This window comes from Diorhabda carinulata, chromosome 2 (assembly GCF_026250575.1).
Source record: "Diorhabda carinulata isolate Delta chromosome 2, icDioCari1.1, whole genome shotgun sequence".
Classification (NCBI taxonomy): Eukaryota; Metazoa; Arthropoda; class Insecta; order Coleoptera; family Chrysomelidae; genus Diorhabda; species Diorhabda carinulata.
In genome coordinates this window covers 1,948,935-1,968,938 of record NC_079461.1, presented here as the reverse complement: position 1 = coordinate 1,968,938, position 20,004 = coordinate 1,948,935, and the positions used below count along the sequence as shown (strand labels likewise).

The window sequence follows — 20,004 nt, the reverse complement described above, 5'->3', positions numbered from 1 at the left end:
ATTCTAAAAAAAATGTACACAACTCGAATCAATGACCTTTACAACGAACCCAAATTCAACACGACTTTACGTTAACAAAAATTACAAAATAATACAAAGTACTAGTTACTTGGAATATTTATTATATTCATACATCTTTCGAATTAATGTTACAATATAATTCTAGATATGATTGAAATGTATATTAAATTAGTCATTGAATGTCATCATAATTTATTAACAGCCATTTGCTGTGTTGCCATTTTTAAAACGGTTTAGAATTTCATTTGTTTATATCTTTGAGTATTTTTATTCTAATCGTTTCAATTACCGTTTATAAATATTATTTAAAGCTAAAGCTTCTTTAAGTAATTTTATACTTTCGTTTTTTAAATCTTAAATCGAGGTAAAGAATAAAACGAATCATTTAAATTTTTTAGTTAATTGTAACGGCTTGGCAACATGGTAGAATAAGGTATACCTTCACCTATAGGCATGTCTATGAGTATAACACGCAGTAAATTATTTTTTGTTTTATTTATTGTATTGTATTCATAATTTTGAATTATTTGCTAAAAATAAAATTGGATTCTCAATTAAAACACAAAATACAGTCCTAATATATTGCCAGATTTTTTATTATCAAATATTGTCTAGACGAGTTATGTTGGTTGCATACATTCAAATATTGAATAACCATAGCTGTCAGAAAAGTTGATTATAGATTTATAAAGGAAATAATATATTTTTTCTAGGGAAATGGTACGGTCCTAGAAACATTCAGCCTATCATTGCTATTCACGGTAGGCAAGATAATTGCGGCACTTTCGACAAATTAGCTCCAATTTTAGCAAAGCAGAGATTTACCTTATTCTGTATCGATTTACCCGGTCACGGTTTATCGTCTCCGTATCCCGAAGGCCTCATTTACAACCACTGGTACGACGGCGTATATGTGATAAGAAGATTAGTAAAATTTTACAATTGGACAAACATCATAATCTTAGGACACTCTTCTGGTGGAGGAATAGCATTTTTATACGCCGCAATTTATCCCAACGACATCGCCAAGTACATCAGTATTGATAACTGTTGTCCTAGCATTAAGAGTCCTTTAAAAATCCTTCCGTTAGCAGCAAGTAACATAGACACACTCTTCGATCACGAAAAAGGCTATGAAGAAGATATTTCGGGGACTTACCAAGAAATATTAACGTCGATGATGGAAACTTATTCCGAAACGTTGGATAAAGAAGGATGTGAAATTTTATTAAGAAGAGGGATAAAATTTTGTCATGGGAAAGAATGTTATTCGTTAACCAGGGATCCTAGATTGAAAATTGACGCTTTAACTTGGTTTACGATGGATAAAATATTAGATTTCGCGTCGATGATCAAGTGCGAAATATTGAATATCAGAGCCGATAGAGGGATGGAACTAGATCCACCGGAAAATTATGATATTATTTTGGACGCGATAGAAGGTAGTCAAACGGAGCGAATCGTTAGAGTCTTTGTGGATGGGACGCATTACGTGCATTTAATACACCCGGAAGTTATCGCTTCTATTATTATCAATTTTTTAAATTCTCAATAAGTAGATTTAGTAACAGATTATTGTGAAAATTTTATGTAGTTTATCGAATATAAAAAAGAAAATGGTTTACGTCACAAATGTCAAAGCAAAACTGACAACTACCACCATTTGCAAAAATTATAGCTGCTTCCGATATAGGGTGATGACTTTTAGACCACCTTGTATAAATAGATGAAAATATTTGAGTCATATAATTCTAAATACGGAACACTTTTGAATGTATTCGTATACTCAATAGTAAATTTGATTATTTATGTTGAACTATTTTATTTACTTGTGGCAACATCGCCATGTAGTCAGTTGTTTTTTAAAGCAGTTGTAATACTTGATAATTTATAATAGAAATATTTTAAATGTTGTGAAAGATTAGTATAAATAAATGATTAATTTAAATACAATTAAAAAAATATGAAAATCCTTATTGAATATTTGTTTATTTATAACCAGAACTAATAAACTATCAGGTGGATTTTATTTATACTGACAGTTCCATCTAGTGATTTACACCAAAAATAGAAAAATTAATCTGAACTTCAGCCTCCTGCGTAAACAACATATTTGTGATTATAATGCTTTCTACTGTTGAAGAATTCCAACTTTACATTTATTTTTGTAGCTGCTGCCTGCGGAAACTGAAACTGCGGTTTTTCCGTTCCAAGTGGTTGGCGCCTTGCTTGTGACATTTTAATGCTGTCTTCTTCTAATAAAATATACAATTTGACATTTGTAGCATTACCAAATACGAAAACAACAGTGGATATTGTTTATCATAAAAACATTTGAAGTTTGGTGTGTGGGCTTTGAAAAGTTACTATTAAATTTGTAAGGGAAGATGATGTTTAAAATAACTGTCTATGATGAAAACAATTCTTAGACTTATAACTGGACATGTCGTGGAAATAATTATCGATCTTAGTTCAAGGACTCTTCTACAAAAAATAGTACGGTCTAGTTTCATTAACCAGGCACAAATTACAGCATTCTATGAAACTTTCATCTTTCTAAATCACCTTATACAGTGAGTTTTACATGAAACAAACCACTTATTTTATTATCGATTTGTTTGTTGACATTTTACTATAAAGTGAAGTAATAACGTGTAATTTGTAACATCAGAAGTCAGTCTTACAGATTTGCTTAGGTAGGTAGACCGTCCTAATGTTTGTGGAATTCTTGATCTTAGTCTATTTTAACCTTAAACGATGGTCATAATTTATTTGACGGATTACATTGAAAATGTTGATTTCATGGCCTCAATGAAAGTGAGTTATTTTCTTTATTATATATCGGAAAAAATAATTATTAATCGTGCGTGGAAAAATCACGTTTTTTGTGCTCAGATAAATCATATATGATACTATTGAGGGTGAAGTGGGGTAAATTACACTAATGATATGAAAAAACTTTCTGTCTTAATAAAATACAATGTGATTAGTATTCGAGACAGAGCCACTTCTACACTTTGTATACGGTTTTTAACAAATAATATTTTAAGGAATATTTTCTTAATCTAGCACTACAGAACTTCGTCATCGTAACTTAAAATTGGCAACGTTGCGACATCCAGCTGATTTATATTTCGTGACGGTTGTTGTTCAAGGTCTTGTTTCTTTTTTTTATGAATAAAATTGATGTCTATAGAAACTTCAACGTTTTTAACTAACGATTTCAGATATGAAATTGAGATTTGTTTTAAGGTATACCTGTTTTTCTATAAAAGAAAATTAAATATAAAATTTGGGATATTATTATTTTGTGACTTTTTAGTTTTTAAGTGTTAGGATTAATTATACAGGGACGAAAAAAAAACAACAAATATTTATTTTAAAACATTTTTTAATTACAATTAGTTTTAAAGCTGTAAAACGAAAATATTAAATACTGCATTCTATTTAAAAAATAAAAATTGACCTAATCCGCGTCGGATAGTAAAAAATTTATAATAATTGGAGCTACAGCTTTGGCATTGGTCAAATGTACGTGATGCGTTCCTTTAACGACCACCCTTTCCAGCCTCTTTGCAGTACATTCTATCGTATCTAAAGGTAAATCGTAATTTGCGGGGGGATCCAATTTGATACCATCTTCAGCTCTAATATTTAGGACTTCACAAGTTATCCTTGAAGCGAAATATAATACTTTGTCCATACTTAAAAAACTTAAAACTGCTATTTTCAATCTCGGGTCTCTGGTAAATACGTAAAGGTTCTCTTTATCCGTAGAAGGTTTAGTTCCTCTTTTAAGTAAAATTTCGCAACCTTCTTTATCTACGGAACCGTCGTGAGCGTCCAGCATCATTTCCAACATATTTTCGTATGAATAACAAGGAGTATGCTCTAATGATTTTTTCTCATATTCGAACAGTTTATCGATGTGAATTCCTGCAAATTCTAATATCCTCTTAGGGTTTCTAACGCTGGGACTTGAAATATCGATGCTAACGTACTTGGAAACTTCGTCGGGGAAAATGGAGGCGTATAAGAAAGCTATACCGCCACCTAGTGAATGTCCTATGATAGTAATCTTCTTCCAATCGAAATGTTTCACTATTCTTCTGACGTAGTAGACGCCATCATACCAGAGATTGTATTGGAGACCTTTCGGGATGTGAGATGAGAAACCATGACCTGGTAAATCTATACATAAGAAGGAAAGTCCTTGTTGTGTGATGTACGGTGCTAATTTATCGAATGTACCGGAATTGTCCTGCCAACCGTGGATACCTATGATGGGCTGGAGGTCTCTCGAGCCCCACCATTTTCCTTGAGCAAAAAAATATATTAGTAAGCACAATCCCTTTTGAAACATTGATGAAATAATACATTCTATCAATACTAAACACATCTTGGACTATAAATTACATGAACTCCTAATTTTCCCAACCAATAAAAGAAGACAAGTGAATTTAGAAATATAACTATCCCTAAATAATATCTAGAACTCTTTTATTATGAAAAAAATAGTGTTTATAAATAACCTATACAATTTTGGAGTTTATCAAACTGGCCGAACAGCCCAGGGCTGAGGACATTCTAATTTAAAAAAAAAAAGAAATTTCAAATTAAAAACAATAAAAAATTAACAGATTTTTAGTCGAACTATGAAACGTGCTTTCTTTATATTTTTCTTTGAACGTAGATAATAACCAAAAACGCCATTATTAGAAGTGAAATTCAATAAATCGGTCATTATTTGATATAAATACAGATCAAAATTAGAACCTAATCCAAACTAATTCGTAATCGCTTCCTTACAACGATTTTAATAATTTATTTTACCTCAAAGTTTAAATTCTCTATGGGACGCCTCTTTATGTACTCTTATGATTTTAAAAACAGATTCTTAATTACTACAAAAAGTGAAATTATATACTGTTCGTTGACCCTAGATATATCAACTGTGTTATTAAATGAACGTTTACAACAATGACAGTAATGACATGATGACGTGACCACAGCACTAAAGTGCGTTCTACAACATGATATAAGAATTATAGTATATCAACTTTGACTACTGTTAAATATAATTTTTAATAATGTATTAATTCTTTCAAACTTCCAAATATGAGATAAATAAATATGAACAAATCCGATTTTTATTCGTACTAAAAATATAGTAAAAACTAGAATCGATTGGACTCGGGACCACAGATCTGTTTCTAAAAATTATCAACTGAAAGAACCATGATTGGATGAGCTGGTTCGGAACTAAATCGGCAAATATAATTTATCCATATACGCTGTTGCCACTTCAACTCTACTTCGGAGATGATTGGAAATATTTTCTAACAAATTTTATTAAAATGAAACATTTTGGACATTTTTTCGTCGTTTTCTAGTTTATTCAAGATAAAGTTCCATTCGTTGGACTTTCTCCACTTTATTTATAATTGTTTTTAATTTAGGTGCTATCAAGTTGAAAAAAACCGGTTAAAAAATCCAAAAAATAATTTATAATTGCGTAGTAACAGTAATTATTTATTTCAATTAAAACAATGACTAAAACGAATTTACTCGACCGCGACGTAAAACCTTCATTAAAAACAGTATAATTTATACGTTCAGGTATTTACTTGGCTGTATTTAATCAAACTGAACAATATAATGAACTACAGAGTTCATGTAACTGTATGGTCTTATAGTACATGACACAATATTTGATCAATAAAGTTAGTCATCTTTTCCTCCTGTAATCTTTGTCTATGTAATTGCACAGAAGTCGTGTTTACTGTTCTTAATAAACGAGGACATGTACCAGGAAAGAAGAAGAGGTTGACAGGAAAGTTTTTAGAAAAACATCAAGTTGGAAACTTATAAACAACATGTTCAATATTAATAAATATACTTAAAAAATATATATTAAAAAGGTAACCAAATGTATCAATCCAAATATCTTACCACAAATGTATCCCCAAGGAACTGGTATCTCAACTTCTTTAAATTCTGTGAAATCTCCTGAAAGAGAATTTATCTAAAAGTAAGAAAATTTCTATATATTTTAAAGATTTCGAAAGCTTCCTTAACACTACAAAGTCAAAGTTGCTTTAATGCAGCATAGAAAGTTGTAGAAAGTCATTTTTATATATCCAAACAAATTAATTTTAATACAAAATGTGATTAACACTTTATTAATGATACCAAAATGAAAATAATTTAACCTCAAAATATTTGTATTGATTCAATATACATTCAATAATCGCAAGCCTTCAAAAACAATTTGAAACACAATTTTTTTCAGTTCCAACAAATGTAAAATTTGTTTTGTTTGGAACACAATGACGACCCTTGATGACCTCGTCTGGTTCTTTCTTGCTCTAATGCTTAGCTAGATCAATTAATAAATAATTTTATAGAAAATTCAAACAGTTCACTCTTCCTGTTTTATTTCATATGGGGAAATATGTTTTATTCTAAAAGGGAAATATTGTATCGGTATTCTAGTCGAAACAAACAAGGCTCAGTGCAAAGAAAAAGACGAAAAACCCAGTCTAATCTAAACTAAACTAATTATACAAAAACAGCAGTACCAGAAGCAAGTTTTGAAATAATTTTCATTTGGAAATCGAAAGTCTATTTTTTTATCTGAATTAATGTAATTGTAACTAAATAGCAAATTAGTAATTGTTTTATTTTTATCAATAAAATTTGTCGAGCACGCTACTGGTTATGTAAATGATATGAATTATAAAATCAATTTGCTAATAACTGTTATCAACGTCAAATTATTAGGAGGATATTTGCTAGAAAACTAATTCTATAACCTTCTACTTTCAATAACCTTTTTGAAGGTAATTATTTTCTTTATTCAGAAGTTAGGATCTAATTTGAGTGGACTAAATAAATTGTTGAAAATGATCGATTTTTGGTGTACTGTATTATTTTCGTTTGCTAATACAAATCCGCTACATATTTGAATACTTTCCTAGATAATCTATATGTAAAATACATTTCAAATAAGTATTACAATATTATCAATTTGTTATCACTGATATTTGTAAAAAAGTAGTGATAATTCTAATATACATAATTCATATTCGTATTAACATTAGGTAACGTACAATACCATTTTGAAATACTTATCATTCAAGGTATTGTTTATTCGTTACAAAAGGCATGGTTTCGTATATTTACTAAAATTATTATCACTTTAATCCTTTATGAGAAATAAAAGACGTTTATTATTTTAATTTCGAAAATTTACTTACCATTTATGCTACCATTAACATTTGCACTCATTTTTAAAAACTAATCAACATAACCTACAAAAAAGGTTTGTTATTTGGATGTAATCGCTGGTGTAATATACACTATCACCGACGAGCGTGAACTGGAAGCGTTTTATTTTCAATATGTACTGAAATTCTAATCGATTGTGAGATACGATCACCTTGAACTTGATATAGACAAAATAAAAAAAAAAAACGCAAACCCTTGAAAACGTACGTGGTTGTATGTATGTATTAATGTAAGCTAATTTCAAACATTCACAAAAAAAGGAACTTGTATGTAATGAATAAAATATCACGTGATTTCAATGAAGTTTCAGTAATTAACAGTGGCGTGACATGAGTCAAATATTATTAATTATCAATTGAAGACCTACACCACAGAACATACCAATGGGTACACTATCCGCCATATAAAAAAGAAGGTAGTAACATTGAGTTCATATTAAAGATAAAAAGAGGGAGGTAGTTAGGTTAGGTCCGAAACGCTGATAGAAGAGAGAAAGAACATCGGTGTACTAGCTACTATCGTTCTTTAATTTATTCTGATTGGATCTTCAATATCAATAAATTAGAAGCGGGTAAAAAGAAATAGAGAGTGTTAAACCGATTTTCTTCCAACAATACAATTCTATATTTAACACTAATTCGATGAATAATAAAAGAATTTGAATATATGTCAAATAAAACGATTTGTTGAATCATTGAATCAATATATATATTTAATTTGAGCAATTGAACTGGTCTAATCTTTTTATTTCATAAATTTCTAAAAGATCTAAATAAGTGAACCTTGACTATATCGCAACCAATTTCAGGACACTTTCACTTATTGGAAAAAAAATGGATAAAGAAAGTGTATCATTTTTCTGCCTGCCTGGTTATTTTCTTCTATTATAATAGTATATAAATGAAGTAATTGTTAAATATTTTCAGTTATTTTATTTAGTTTTATAAAGATTGTTTCGACGGTTATTCTGTAGGTGTTGTAAAATGGAATTTTCAAAAATCGTAAGTAATTTTATATAAAATTGTACTACAAAGCAAATACTTTCGAAGTCATATTTCAATTTTTGTTAAAATGTTTTGTTTCAGGGTTATATTTTATTTTTGATTGCATCAGTATTATTTTGTTTCTCTTCAGGACAATATCAAGGTGAGTTCAAAGTTCTTATTCATGTTTATAGTTGTCTGTTTTGAAGGTTAACAAGTTCTATCAAAATACGCGTTTTCTAAAGAAAAAACACACTTACCTTCAATTTCATTTCCGAAATTTTTACAACTTATTAAATAATTCAGACAGGGGCGGCTTTGTATTGGTTTGACTTTTAATATTGACTGGAAACTCTTCTTCGGGAAGTGATATTTAGCCTCAATTGAGGAATATTCAACCAATTCTCAAGCATTATGAAGAGTTGATATTGAATTGTAGAGATTTTGAAGGGAAAAAATTTGTAAATGAAAGGAGAAAACAGTGAAAATAGAGATAAAATAAAAAATTAACGTTAATTGAATGATTAAGAAATATCTCTGAACAGAATGTTCAAAAAATTGTATTTCCTGAAAAGTCACAAAACTGCGTTTAAAAAAAATATGAAATAGTTTGTATAATCAAAACATCAACACTAAAAATGGGGGGCTTATCTGGAATAAGTTGAGTTGTTGTAGCTCTCTCTAAAACATGTATTATCACCGTGAAGTTTGCAATCCAAAATTTAATTTTGGAAATGTTTAAAACATTAAATAAGTGTGGTAAATGCTTTAATCCAATAAAAACAGATAAAACATCAAATATTATTCGATGAATAGTTAAAATTGGTGCTAAGCTTGAGATTGTTTTGGTAGCACCAAATTCTTGATGTCAGAATTTTCTAAACAAGGTCCTTTACTGCTAATAATGATAATAAATCATCTGTAAAGGAAACCTCTCTTCGATTTTGAAGTATTTAAAATTTGTTGGGACAATTATATTGATAAATAAATTGTAATATAATAAAATAAAGTAACATGAATCAAAAATATCTCGATATATTTTCCCTTTATATGTTTTTTTAAAATCGTATATCACCAAGAATTAGGGTGACAATTATAGGTGATTTGAGATACAAAATTTATATATTTCAAGAACATTAACTAATTATTCGAACCTTATTGATTTCTGGTTATATCTAGCAACTGTAATTTTTTGAGGAGTCATTGTTAAAAATGCTTTTTTATAAATAGAATATTTTTTATTGCAGATAGAATCTCGATTCAAAGAAATAAAAGGGATTATCATGGCCACGGCGTTACAGGGCCAGTACACACTTTTGTAAAAACAGATAAACATGCCAACTATAAATGGGGCGTTAGACACCACGTCGGCCAACATTATGCCGGCAAAAAATGATTAAATAAATTTAGGTTATATTTTTTTATTTTTGTAAATTAAAACTATTTTTCTTTGACCTCTGTATATAATTTCAATTATTTTTCCCCCATTCTTTCCTTTGTAAGCCTGCAGCATGTTTAAAAGAAATGTAGTAATTAGAGAATGGACAAAACGGAAACTCACCTAGAGGTTACTCTCAAAAACATCGTCACGAGTTTCAAGTTTAAGTCGCAATTTACTGTAATCAACACTATTCTTCATTTCAAATAAATAATAGCACGTATTTGTTTACAAAATTTATCGTTTATTGACAATTGACATCTGTCTTGCTCATTTGACCTACTACTTGTTAAACCCATATTACACTAAGCATAATAATAGTCTTATACTAAACATAGTCTGGAACTGTAAAGCTGTACAACCAATGACGCAGAAATTAGGTATACTGAAATTCAGGAATATTAAAAAAAACTCCAATTGTATGTGTTTATTTTTTATTTGGTTGTGTATTGAATTTAAAATGTTGAAAATAATTAAAAATCAATAGAAAATAATAAATAAACCATTCAAATTAGTTGTTGAGCTGATATTTCGTTGTGAAAACAGAAATATTTCTATAAAATTGAGAAAGAATTCTATATACATTGTTAAATTGAGGCATGTAAATGTATAAAAACACCAACATGAAGTAAAATATTTTAGAATCATCCAACAATTAATAAATGATATGGTAGATATTTGAAAATATACAACAAAATGGTGATATTTTGGATTTTCATCTGATTTCTTTGCATTTTTAACCATTTCAACTGTTTAAATTTCATTGACTTAATGCCCGTTGTGGGTTTCATTGATATTTACAGCATTTTTCATTCCCATGCCTCAATTGGTAACGATATTAATTAATATAAAGCAATTACAATTTTATTTCATCCATAATACGAACTTAACTTCCTAATAGACTATTAAAAATATAAATATTAACACATGCAAGGAAGAAAAATCACAAAATTTGTAATATTAGATCTGATAATATATAAAATTTGAGGAAATAATTCATTGTTATTAAAAAATTGAATTGGAAGATTTTAGTTTAAAGGTTACTTAATGGGTTATTATGTATCAAGATTGGAGGGCCCTGAAATAGGAAAACTTTGAAGTTTAGTACAAATTCATTTTATCGGTCTTTCTCAAAATTAATTCGATCGAATTAGACCTATATCAAGAAAAATCATCATAAAATAAAATATATAAATTGAAAGCAGTAATTTTTTCTATTTCATCAGTTTTCCTTCTATCACTACAATTTCTGGAAGGATTTTATATAAAAAAAGAATCGATTTCCAAGCTAGTACTGGTTGACTTCAAAAACTCAAGAGGTTTGACTGCTTGACTTTAGGTGATGTTAATGTTATGTTGCTGTTTTTATCAAAATATTCAAGAAATAAAGTTAATCAAGTGTATAAAGTGGAATGGTGGACATTTTTGGAAAATATTGCTAAATAAATAACTGAAACAGTCCTTGAGATAAAGGTTAACAACAGGATAACTTATAGATACCACAAGACACCTCTTGGTGTTAGGTAGGGCCTCACCATTAATGAGTCGAAGACAAAATACATGGTTATGTCAAGGAACAGAAGAAATCCCTCAGGAGCATTCGAAGTATAAGACTTGGTAACTATGAAGCACAATGCAGCTAGGTCACAATTTCACCAATGTAAAGTCAAAATAATATATCTGATAAATGAATTGTCTTAGTAAATGAACATATTGGTCAAGCTTTGACTTACGAAAGCCAAAATTACATAAAAAAAGAAAGTCATCAATTTTTTGATAAAATTTTTCCTGAATCTAGATATCAGAATACTGAGTACTGCAACAATGAAAATTTCAAATAATCCCTTTACAAAATCAGCTATAACTAAAAGAAAATGATTAATCATCAAAAAATATATCAATTTCAATTAAGTAATCACTAAATCTTGTATTTCATTTCACAAAATTGACATTAGAACCCAGTAAATATACCACACTAACCTTATTGCAACTGCTTTTCTAATTCATGAATTTGAAGGATGAGATCGTTTTTTCTTTTAACTTTAACTAATTGTTCTGGTTCAGGCTTGGCTAATGTACCGTTTTTGATTTTTTCTTCAAGAGATTCTACTTCTCGTAACCTCTTCTTCAAGTTTTTCAATTTCTTTTCTGGATCCCCGCCTTCGTTTTTTTGTTCTTTTTTAATTGGTTTGGCGTCTTTTTGTTTCGGTGTATCTGTCAGCTTAACACTGTTTAAAAGTTTCCCTACTTCTTCAATTTCTACACAAGAGCAATAACTGTATTTAGTAGGAACAATGTTGATTAATAAAAAAATATGATAATAAGCGGAAAAAAATCAATTTTAGGTCACTTTTGACTGAAAATTAGTTTTTTAAACAGATAAAAATACTGAAATTTCGGCATATAAATATCAAAATATTTATCTGTTTAAACTAAATTCAAATTAAAAATAACCTAAAATCACAACTATTTGTCAACAAAAACATATAAAAAGTCGACAAACAAATCATTCATTTTATGAAAAATAAATTTTTTTTAATCTTTCTTACAAAAAATATAATTTAATAAATTATGATTTTCAAATTACAAAACAATGTATTATTAGAAAAAACTTACTTTTCTTGGATTTTTTCTTTTTTTCACCAACATCATCATCCACGATATACAAACCGGGTATAGTAGCTTTTTTGGCAACTTGCCCGGTAGCTAATATAACCGGATCATTCTTTCTAGTCATAAATTGTTTTCCTTTGCTTTCATATAATGGAACTTCTTCTTGTGGTACATAACCTTCTTTAACGCGTCTAGCTTTTCTCCAAGTACCGTCAGGTCTTTGAGAAGCGGGTATATATTGCTCTCCTTAAACAGTAAAACATTCAAATTGTACTTATAAATAAATGTAATTAAATACTTACCATTTTCCAGTACGACATTATTTGCTAACGACATGTTTACAATTGATTTGGGTTATATTTATGAATTGAACATTTCCTAAATAGATCAGAATCAATCAAGTTCTATTAAATTTGAAAATAATGTAATTATTTACATTTATATAAAATTAAATATAACTTCATATGTTTTTTTAATTATTACTAATTTAGGTTACTTGCATTTGTTACCTATCAACTGCTGTCAATACCTACTCTGCGATATTAGCGACACGAAGACGGTAACTAGTAGTACTAATTATATGCTATAGATGGTAATGAATGTAAGCGCCATTTTTTATCCAATTATTATTGAAATAGATCGCAAGATATCTCAACTTTACTGTATTTTTACTTATTGTTGTAAATATGGTTTATTACATAGCCAGAAAAAGAAAAATTGAAATATTTTTATCAATTAAATTGTTTTCTAAATAATAGTACTGCTTTTATAGTATAGGTGGTGCTGATAGCCAACGCCATTTTTAATCCAATTATTGTTGAAATAAAACTCAAAAAATTTGTTGTTTTAAATATGGTTTACTACTTAATTTAATGGATAATTAAAATATTTGAGTCAACGATAATAAACTTAAATTGTCTAAAAAATATGAAATAAAATAATTCGTTCGATATAACCTTGTATTTAATTTAAACATAATTATCAAAGCCATCAAAAATATTTTAAATAGATAACTAATCGAATTCACTACGTATCTATCGAAATTATTACTGATTTCCTCTTATCTACCTGAAATAACAGCGTAGTCAAAAACTCTTTTTAGAGATAATCTAGTTGAATCAACAAATAAAATCCGTGGCGTTACGAACAGGTGAATCCTGTGTTTCAGTGTAAATTGACGGTACCAACGGTGAGTCACTGAGGTAGAACCCTGACTCGTTTAGTGGTAACCCAAACACTTGTCAAAGACAGATGGTACTAAACACTGACCATTATTTTGTATCAAAATGGATTGAAATAGTTTTAAAAAGTGTTTGAAACGAGTTTTTCACAGTTATATATACTCTATATTTAGGTATAGTATATTGTTTATTGAATATTATTAGTAATAGTGATAATTATCGATGACCTTGATTGGTTTGTGTTAATTTTTGTCTACTTTCGGCTTAATGTCATTCGAAATATATCCAAGTAGGTATTTCACGATTTATGTAGTTGAAATATTTCATTTTACGTTCAAATCGTTGTAATAAAATTGATCATTTTATTAAAAACAGGACCTGACTTAATATAACACATGATCCATTTAAAAATTAACGAATCTTATGTTATAAATTAATATTTTTGAGAACGTCATTGATTAAAATTTAAATTTATTGCGCCTAGTGGAATTATTATATAAAATAAACTATACAGGATGATTTATTAAAATGTAGCTCACAAAATATATTCTAAATGAACAAAACAAGGAAAATGACACGTTTCATATAATTATTTCTTTTAATATTTATTTTACACGCGTGAAAATAATAACAGATTGAGTTTAAACCGATACCTATAGTTTTTAATACGAAATTTCGAAGTGGACATACGGTATAAAACACCGAACGTGTCTTATTGTTTTCATTTTCATCCGTATATGTACACACATTTATTTTATTGTTTCCTGTCTATAAGTAAAGTTGAATAGGTTTTCCTGTGGTAAAAAATATTTTAAATTAATATTACAGAAGAAATATGAAGAACGAGTCTTTATATTTCTTCCATAACGTCCATTTTCTATAAAAATATCTTTGTAGTTACAAAAATGACACAACACGTAAACGTAAAACGTTAGAATCTTCTTTTTTACAAACCTAACCTAAAATAAAATCGATTACCATTATATGATTTCTGTATATTGAAAGTTACAGTTTTGATTTAACTTTTCTGCTATATCTTTACGTTTATCAACTTTCTGGTGAATATACACTGGCTTTCAAAAGTATTGTCAAGAAGAATACAGAAAAAAATGTTCGTAAATTCATCGTATCAAAAATTTGAATTTAAAAACATTTTCAAAATTAATGAAACATTACATTTGTTTAGTTTTACCCCTTCTACAATAAAAATGTGAAGTAAACAAAACAATTAGGAAATGTAGTGACGTCAAAAAGATAACCTTAAAATGCGAAACTTTTTTCTATATGTAGAACGCTCCAGAATTAGTTGAACCCTATTGCCAATAGTGGTAGTGTAGATTTGGCAACATATATTGGTATTAGTGTCAAAAAGAAGACAAGATATTAGGAGCTGTTCACACTAACAGGTTTTTTCAGTAGAAATAGTTAAAAAAATACCATATATAGTAGGTAATGGGATTTTATTACGTTGTAAATCATTGTTTATGGTATATGTGGGTTTTCTCGATTATTAATAAACAGAAACGTCGCTTTTTGTTTACATACTGAGTATAAATTATGATATTTTCACAATACTGAAAAATAAATACACAACAGATACCAGTTTACGACATATAAACCATGTTGCTGAACAAAGAAAGAAAAAATGTATCTAGACTGGGAAAAGGAAAGAATGTATTAACGATTTTTTAACTGTCCCTGGTAGTATTTATAATATTAAATAATAAACACTTTCCGAAAAAACAATAAAAAATTTGCAGATTGAATAAACAAAAAACGACATTGTTTCCCACTTTACCCTAATCTTCTTTGTAAAAGTGTTTTGTTACTGAAAAAATACGAAATCACTTAAGAAATTGCAATCTTAAAACATGTTTGACATTGTGAAAGGTCGCTGTCATTGTTTAATGGCTGCCACTAATCGAAACAATTTACCTTTGAAGAAATAAAATAAAAACTCAAAATAAACGCCTTAAATGAAAATTACGAATCAACTAGGTTAAATTTTGTAAGGTTTACAATCAATCAGCTGATGTGATTGACATTTGATTGGATGTTAAACCAGAAATAACTAGATTTCCCACTAGAATTGCAACATGATTCAAAAGATCAACTGAGATTTATCTGCGCATGCTTTTAAGGAAATTTTTGATATTTATATCTTTAATATAAAGTTTAACTGAAAGTTTCACTACTAATGAGTAATTATCAATATTTTTTGTTTGAAAATACTACTCTAACCTATAGATCTGCATAACATACATAACCAGTGTTGTCATATGATATATTTGTTCACTAACTACCACAAAAGATTCTATAGAAATATAAAATGAACTAGAAGTTAGTTAAAATAACTATACATACATCACCAGATTGAAATGTACTTACAAATTAGCAAATAGAATATATTCACAATCAAAGAATCAAAAACGTAACGAGTAATTATTAAGAATAAAACAGGGTATTGAATAGAATCTGTAACAGAAAGTGAGAAGTTGGCAACGCTGTACATATAGATATAGTTTCTAATAAAGAAAGGTGGCAATAAGCTGACGTGCAAAATTTTTAAGTAGGGATAGCATAATATGATATACACTGAGAAAAGTTAACGTGAGTTTTAGGAAATATGAATATTTTTCCGTTTGATAAATTCTCTGAAATCATCTAATTATCACTTTCGAGTGTAGTTTTTCTAGACTATTAGCAGAAAAAATTACATTGTTGTCAATTTGAATGCTTATTTAATGAGGAAATATGGAATCTACAAAATTTTTTACCACAATTTGTAGATGAAACTTTTAAGTGTCATTTTTAATAATTATTTTCAAATTTTGGTATTTTAGATGCACCATGGCGGAGTTTTTAGAATACAACATGCGCAACAGCGCATTTAGCGTTGCGAAAGTGACTTTGCCGAAATACAAGGATCACAAAGAAAGAACCAACGACACTACAAACCATCTCAAATCAATGATAAACCAATGCGAAGACGACGACTTGAAGAATGACATGAGAAATTTATCTAATCAAACCCTACAAAAATTTTTATACGCCAGAAAATTCGATTTGGAAGAAAGTTATTTATTATTGAAAAATTACGTGTCTTACAAGAAACGCCATCCGGAGATTTTTCAAAATATGAATATAGCAGCAATAGATATAAGAAAATCTTTAGAAAACGGCCTGCCTGGAGTATTAAGACAGAAAGATAGGAAAGGAAGATGCGTGCTTCTCTTCACAGCCAACAACTGGGACTGTAGCTACGGATTAAATAGTATATACAGGGCGTTTTTATTAGTACTCGAACATCTCACCGACCACATTCACAATCAATCGAATGGTTTTGTAGTTTTAGTAGATTGGACGGAATTTACGTTCAGACAATCGACTTATCTTAAGCCTTTCATGTTGAAATTGATTATTGAAGGGCTACAGGATTGTTTCCCGGCTAGATTCAAAGGTATCCATTTTATAGCTCAGCCTTGGTACGTTGAAACGGCGCTGGCTTTCATCAAACCTTTTTTACACGAAAAAGTGAAAGAAAGAATTTTTGTACACGGTAATAATTTAAGTACTTTACACGAACACGTTCATAAGGACGTTTTGCCGGCCGAATTGGGCGGGGAAGAACCTAGTTATGATCCTAGAACGTTTTTAGATAGTTTACACGAAAAATTGGGATATGAGAAGGATATTGATGGTACTAGTTGAAGTATGAGGGTTAAGTGACTGATGGTACACCAACTATTATTTATACAAATGTTTAATAAAATAGGTATCTATTGAAAATTTTGAAATATACAAAGAAAAAAAAACACAAATGTCATTGAAAATATAAGAGAAGTTCTAAAAAGTTGGCCAATTGAGAAAAAACCGGGCTTTGTTTGATAACAAGTTTCTCACTTCCCCCTAACTGAATTGAGGTAAGTTCTATCCGATATCTAATTTTCAAAATTTAATTAAGATAAGTTTCATTATATATATATAATCATAACTTACCTTGTATTATATCCGAATACATTAAACTTTTTACAAACAAAACTCTAAAACTATCAAATGACATTACTCAAGTTATATTCAAATTCTTCTTTTTTATTATTTTGATCATAGCTGAATATAGTCGAAAGTCAAATTTATTTAGTTAACAGTTCAATTAACGCCCTATATGATAGATTATAACTTGAATTATAAATGAAAACTACCTATTTTTTAATAAGAAATTACTGAATCATAAAAAATTGGTGTAATGTAATACTTTGTTTTTTCAACGTGGTCTAAAAACTACAACGTGAGATTTGGCAACTACGAACAAAGCTGTTTGGTTGTTTTGTGGGTTGCATAGCATAAAGCAAACTATTGAATTAGAAACTTTTCATATTATTGCAATGATAGATTTAATGAATTATTTAAAAAAATAGTTTATGACCCTTGTATTTTTTGCCCTTTATCTTACGTTAATTGTGATTATAAAAACATAATACATTTTTTTGTTAATACAAATGAAATTATACTGGTGTATATGTTTTCGAATGAATAATAAATGGTGTACCATTGCTCACCAAACTTAGTTTCGATTTAGTATTATGTTTACCAAAGATAATTTTGGTTAAATTGACTGAGATATAACCTTTTTTCTATTGAATCTTTTGCACGAATATGACGATGTAAAAAAACCATCATAAATCGACTGTATTTTGATTTGCATTTTACATTTCGCTGATGTTTGATATTTAGATGAACTGGCACTAGTAAGTAATCATGGTTTTTCACGGATTATTGGTTAAAATAAGCACCGTAATTATTAAAATTTCTAATTCAAAGTAAAAGCCGAATACTATAATTTAGTAATATATTGCAATAAATAGTACTTACAGTATGAACAGGAAAAATTAATCATACGATACGAATGTCTTCTTGGCGGTAACTCAGCTTTCTTAACACACTTCACGTTAAACATTTTTTATTGAATCCTTTTAGATTATATATTAATAGAACCAACTTATACTTAGTTATAAAATCAACTCTCGACACATTCTAATTTGTATTTCTTCTTTACTTATTGTTCACTTGTTTTTATGGCGCCAATTTCACAACGTCGTCATGACAACAACTTCTGATCCAATTGGTCAATAAGAATCATTATGGTGAATATAGATTATAATGGTGCCGATGCCATACGAGCGCAGGATTGGTTCAAGTAAAAAGTAAAAGAAAAAATAATAAAACTATAGACAATTTCTATAGTTATATTGTTATTTTACAATTAGTACTTTTAACTTTGAAATTTTCATAGTTTAAGTCGAGTTATGACTGTTGTACTCTGTTGCCAAGTCGCCATCTTGTATAATTTCCGCTAATATTCTTACATAGCTGTATTGAATATTCTAGTAACCTTATACGTAAAAAATATTGCGAAATTCTTACCGTTTTGTATTTTAATAATAATAGGACGACTGAGGGACGAAAACAAGTGATACGTGATGCTGGACTTTTAGAAAAAATGATATTTTATTATGTGCTATAAGGATTTTTCATTATATGTATATATTAATTAAAAAAAATCGTTCAATATTTATTATAAAATTACGATGCGTGACAAAACCTTGTTCTTTAGTAGAAACGCATGTACGGGGTGTTTCTTTGGTACTTTATACAGCTAAAATCCTCAATAATAGCTTAACATGAATCTAAAAGTATCACTCTGTATTATTTATTGGAAAATTTTATTTATAGTCGATATAATAAATAAATATTTCTATGTGAAATTTTTAATAAAGACTTTTTTTATTTAAGGCTAATTTGATTTATTGATTTACATTTTGATACTCCCTGAATTAAATTTATATTCTACAGGTCGATAAACCTAAAACTAGTGACTTGAAATTCGAAATCGCAATTAAACGTTGCCAAATTGTGTACAAGAGACTTAACTATCATGGTATAAATATAAATTATTGTGACAGTGTAAAATATGTCGAATACACGCATTAGAACTTTACCAAATCGTTTCTAGGTAAGTTAACTACCATGAATCCAATTTGAACTGTGATTTTAGAGCAAAATTGTCAAAATATTGTAATAAAACGATAATTACCATAAATTCCAATATACATTGTTGTTTTGACGCGATAGATATCTTGGAGGCACAATACAACGTTGCCAAATCGTCTCCAAAGGAGTTAACTACCACCAATTTCAATATAAATTGGGTTAGTGCAAAATATATCTTAAGGTCATAATAAAACGTTGCCAAATCGACTCCAATGCAGTTATCAACCATTAATTTCAATATAAATCTTTGTGTTAGTGCAAAATATGTCAAAGGGTCGCAATGAAACGTTGCCAAATCATCTCAAAGGGATTCAACTATCATGATTTCGATATAAATCGTTATGTTAGTGCAAAATACGTTTAAAAATGGCAATAAATAATTCCGAAAATATGTGTAAACACATTTGAGTTTATCAACCAAACATAG

General features: G+C 28.7%; 4 protein-coding genes across 8 annotated transcripts; 2 read left to right on the top strand and 2 right to left on the bottom strand.

The window, feature by feature from the left end:
* The first annotated feature begins 474 nt into the window (after nucleotides 1-474).
* Nucleotides 475-1,839, top strand: LOC130903655 (probable serine hydrolase). The gene is made up of 2 exons (XM_057815881.1): nucleotides 475-496; nucleotides 735-1,839. Exons 1-2 carry the CDS (start codon nucleotides 475-477, stop codon nucleotides 1,574-1,576), a joined length of 864 nt encoding a protein of 287 aa, XP_057671864.1. The 3' UTR covers nucleotides 1,577-1,839.
* A 1,555-nt stretch (nucleotides 1,840-3,394) lies between these two features.
* Nucleotides 3,395-9,988, bottom strand: LOC130904114 (probable serine hydrolase). Of its 4 annotated transcripts, none has more exons than XM_057816682.1 (4): nucleotides 9,856-9,988; nucleotides 7,281-7,334; nucleotides 5,974-6,030; nucleotides 3,395-4,338 (listed from the first exon to the last, which is right to left on the bottom strand). In XM_057816682.1, the coding sequence occupies exons 2-4, from the start codon at nucleotides 7,309-7,311 to the stop codon at nucleotides 3,488-3,490; spliced, it is 939 nt and encodes a 312-aa protein (XP_057672665.1). In that variant the 5' UTR covers nucleotides 7,312-7,334; nucleotides 9,856-9,988; the 3' UTR covers nucleotides 3,395-3,487. The 4 variants fall into 4 exon arrangements, with proteins under 4 accessions (XP_057672665.1, XP_057672664.1, XP_057672662.1 ...); XM_057816681.1 differs by lacking the exon at nucleotides 9,856-9,988 and adding an exon at nucleotides 7,394-7,528; XM_057816679.1 differs by lacking the exon at nucleotides 9,856-9,988 and adding an exon at nucleotides 7,390-7,519.
* A 164-nt stretch (nucleotides 9,989-10,152) lies between these two features.
* On the bottom strand, nucleotides 10,153-13,604 carry LOC130903695 (partner of Y14 and mago). 2 transcript variants are annotated; one of them, XM_057815927.1, is made up of 4 exons: nucleotides 12,782-12,824; nucleotides 12,648-12,723; nucleotides 12,349-12,591; nucleotides 10,153-11,991 (listed from the first exon to the last, which is right to left on the bottom strand). In XM_057815927.1, exons 2-4 carry the CDS (start codon nucleotides 12,679-12,681, stop codon nucleotides 11,714-11,716), a joined length of 555 nt encoding a protein of 184 aa, XP_057671910.1. In that variant the 5' UTR covers nucleotides 12,682-12,723; nucleotides 12,782-12,824; the 3' UTR covers nucleotides 10,153-11,713. The 2 variants fall into 2 exon arrangements, with proteins under 2 accessions (XP_057671910.1, XP_057671909.1); XM_057815926.1 differs by having other exon boundaries at nucleotides 12,648-13,604.
* LOC130903694 (clavesin-2-like) lies at nucleotides 13,414-19,324 on the top strand. The gene is made up of 2 exons (XM_057815925.1): nucleotides 13,414-13,699; nucleotides 16,370-19,324. The coding sequence occupies exon 2, from the start codon at nucleotides 16,377-16,379 to the stop codon at nucleotides 17,235-17,237; it is 861 nt and encodes a 286-aa protein (XP_057671908.1). The 5' UTR covers nucleotides 13,414-13,699; nucleotides 16,370-16,376; the 3' UTR covers nucleotides 17,238-19,324.
* The last annotated feature ends 680 nt before the right edge of the window (nucleotides 19,325-20,004 follow it).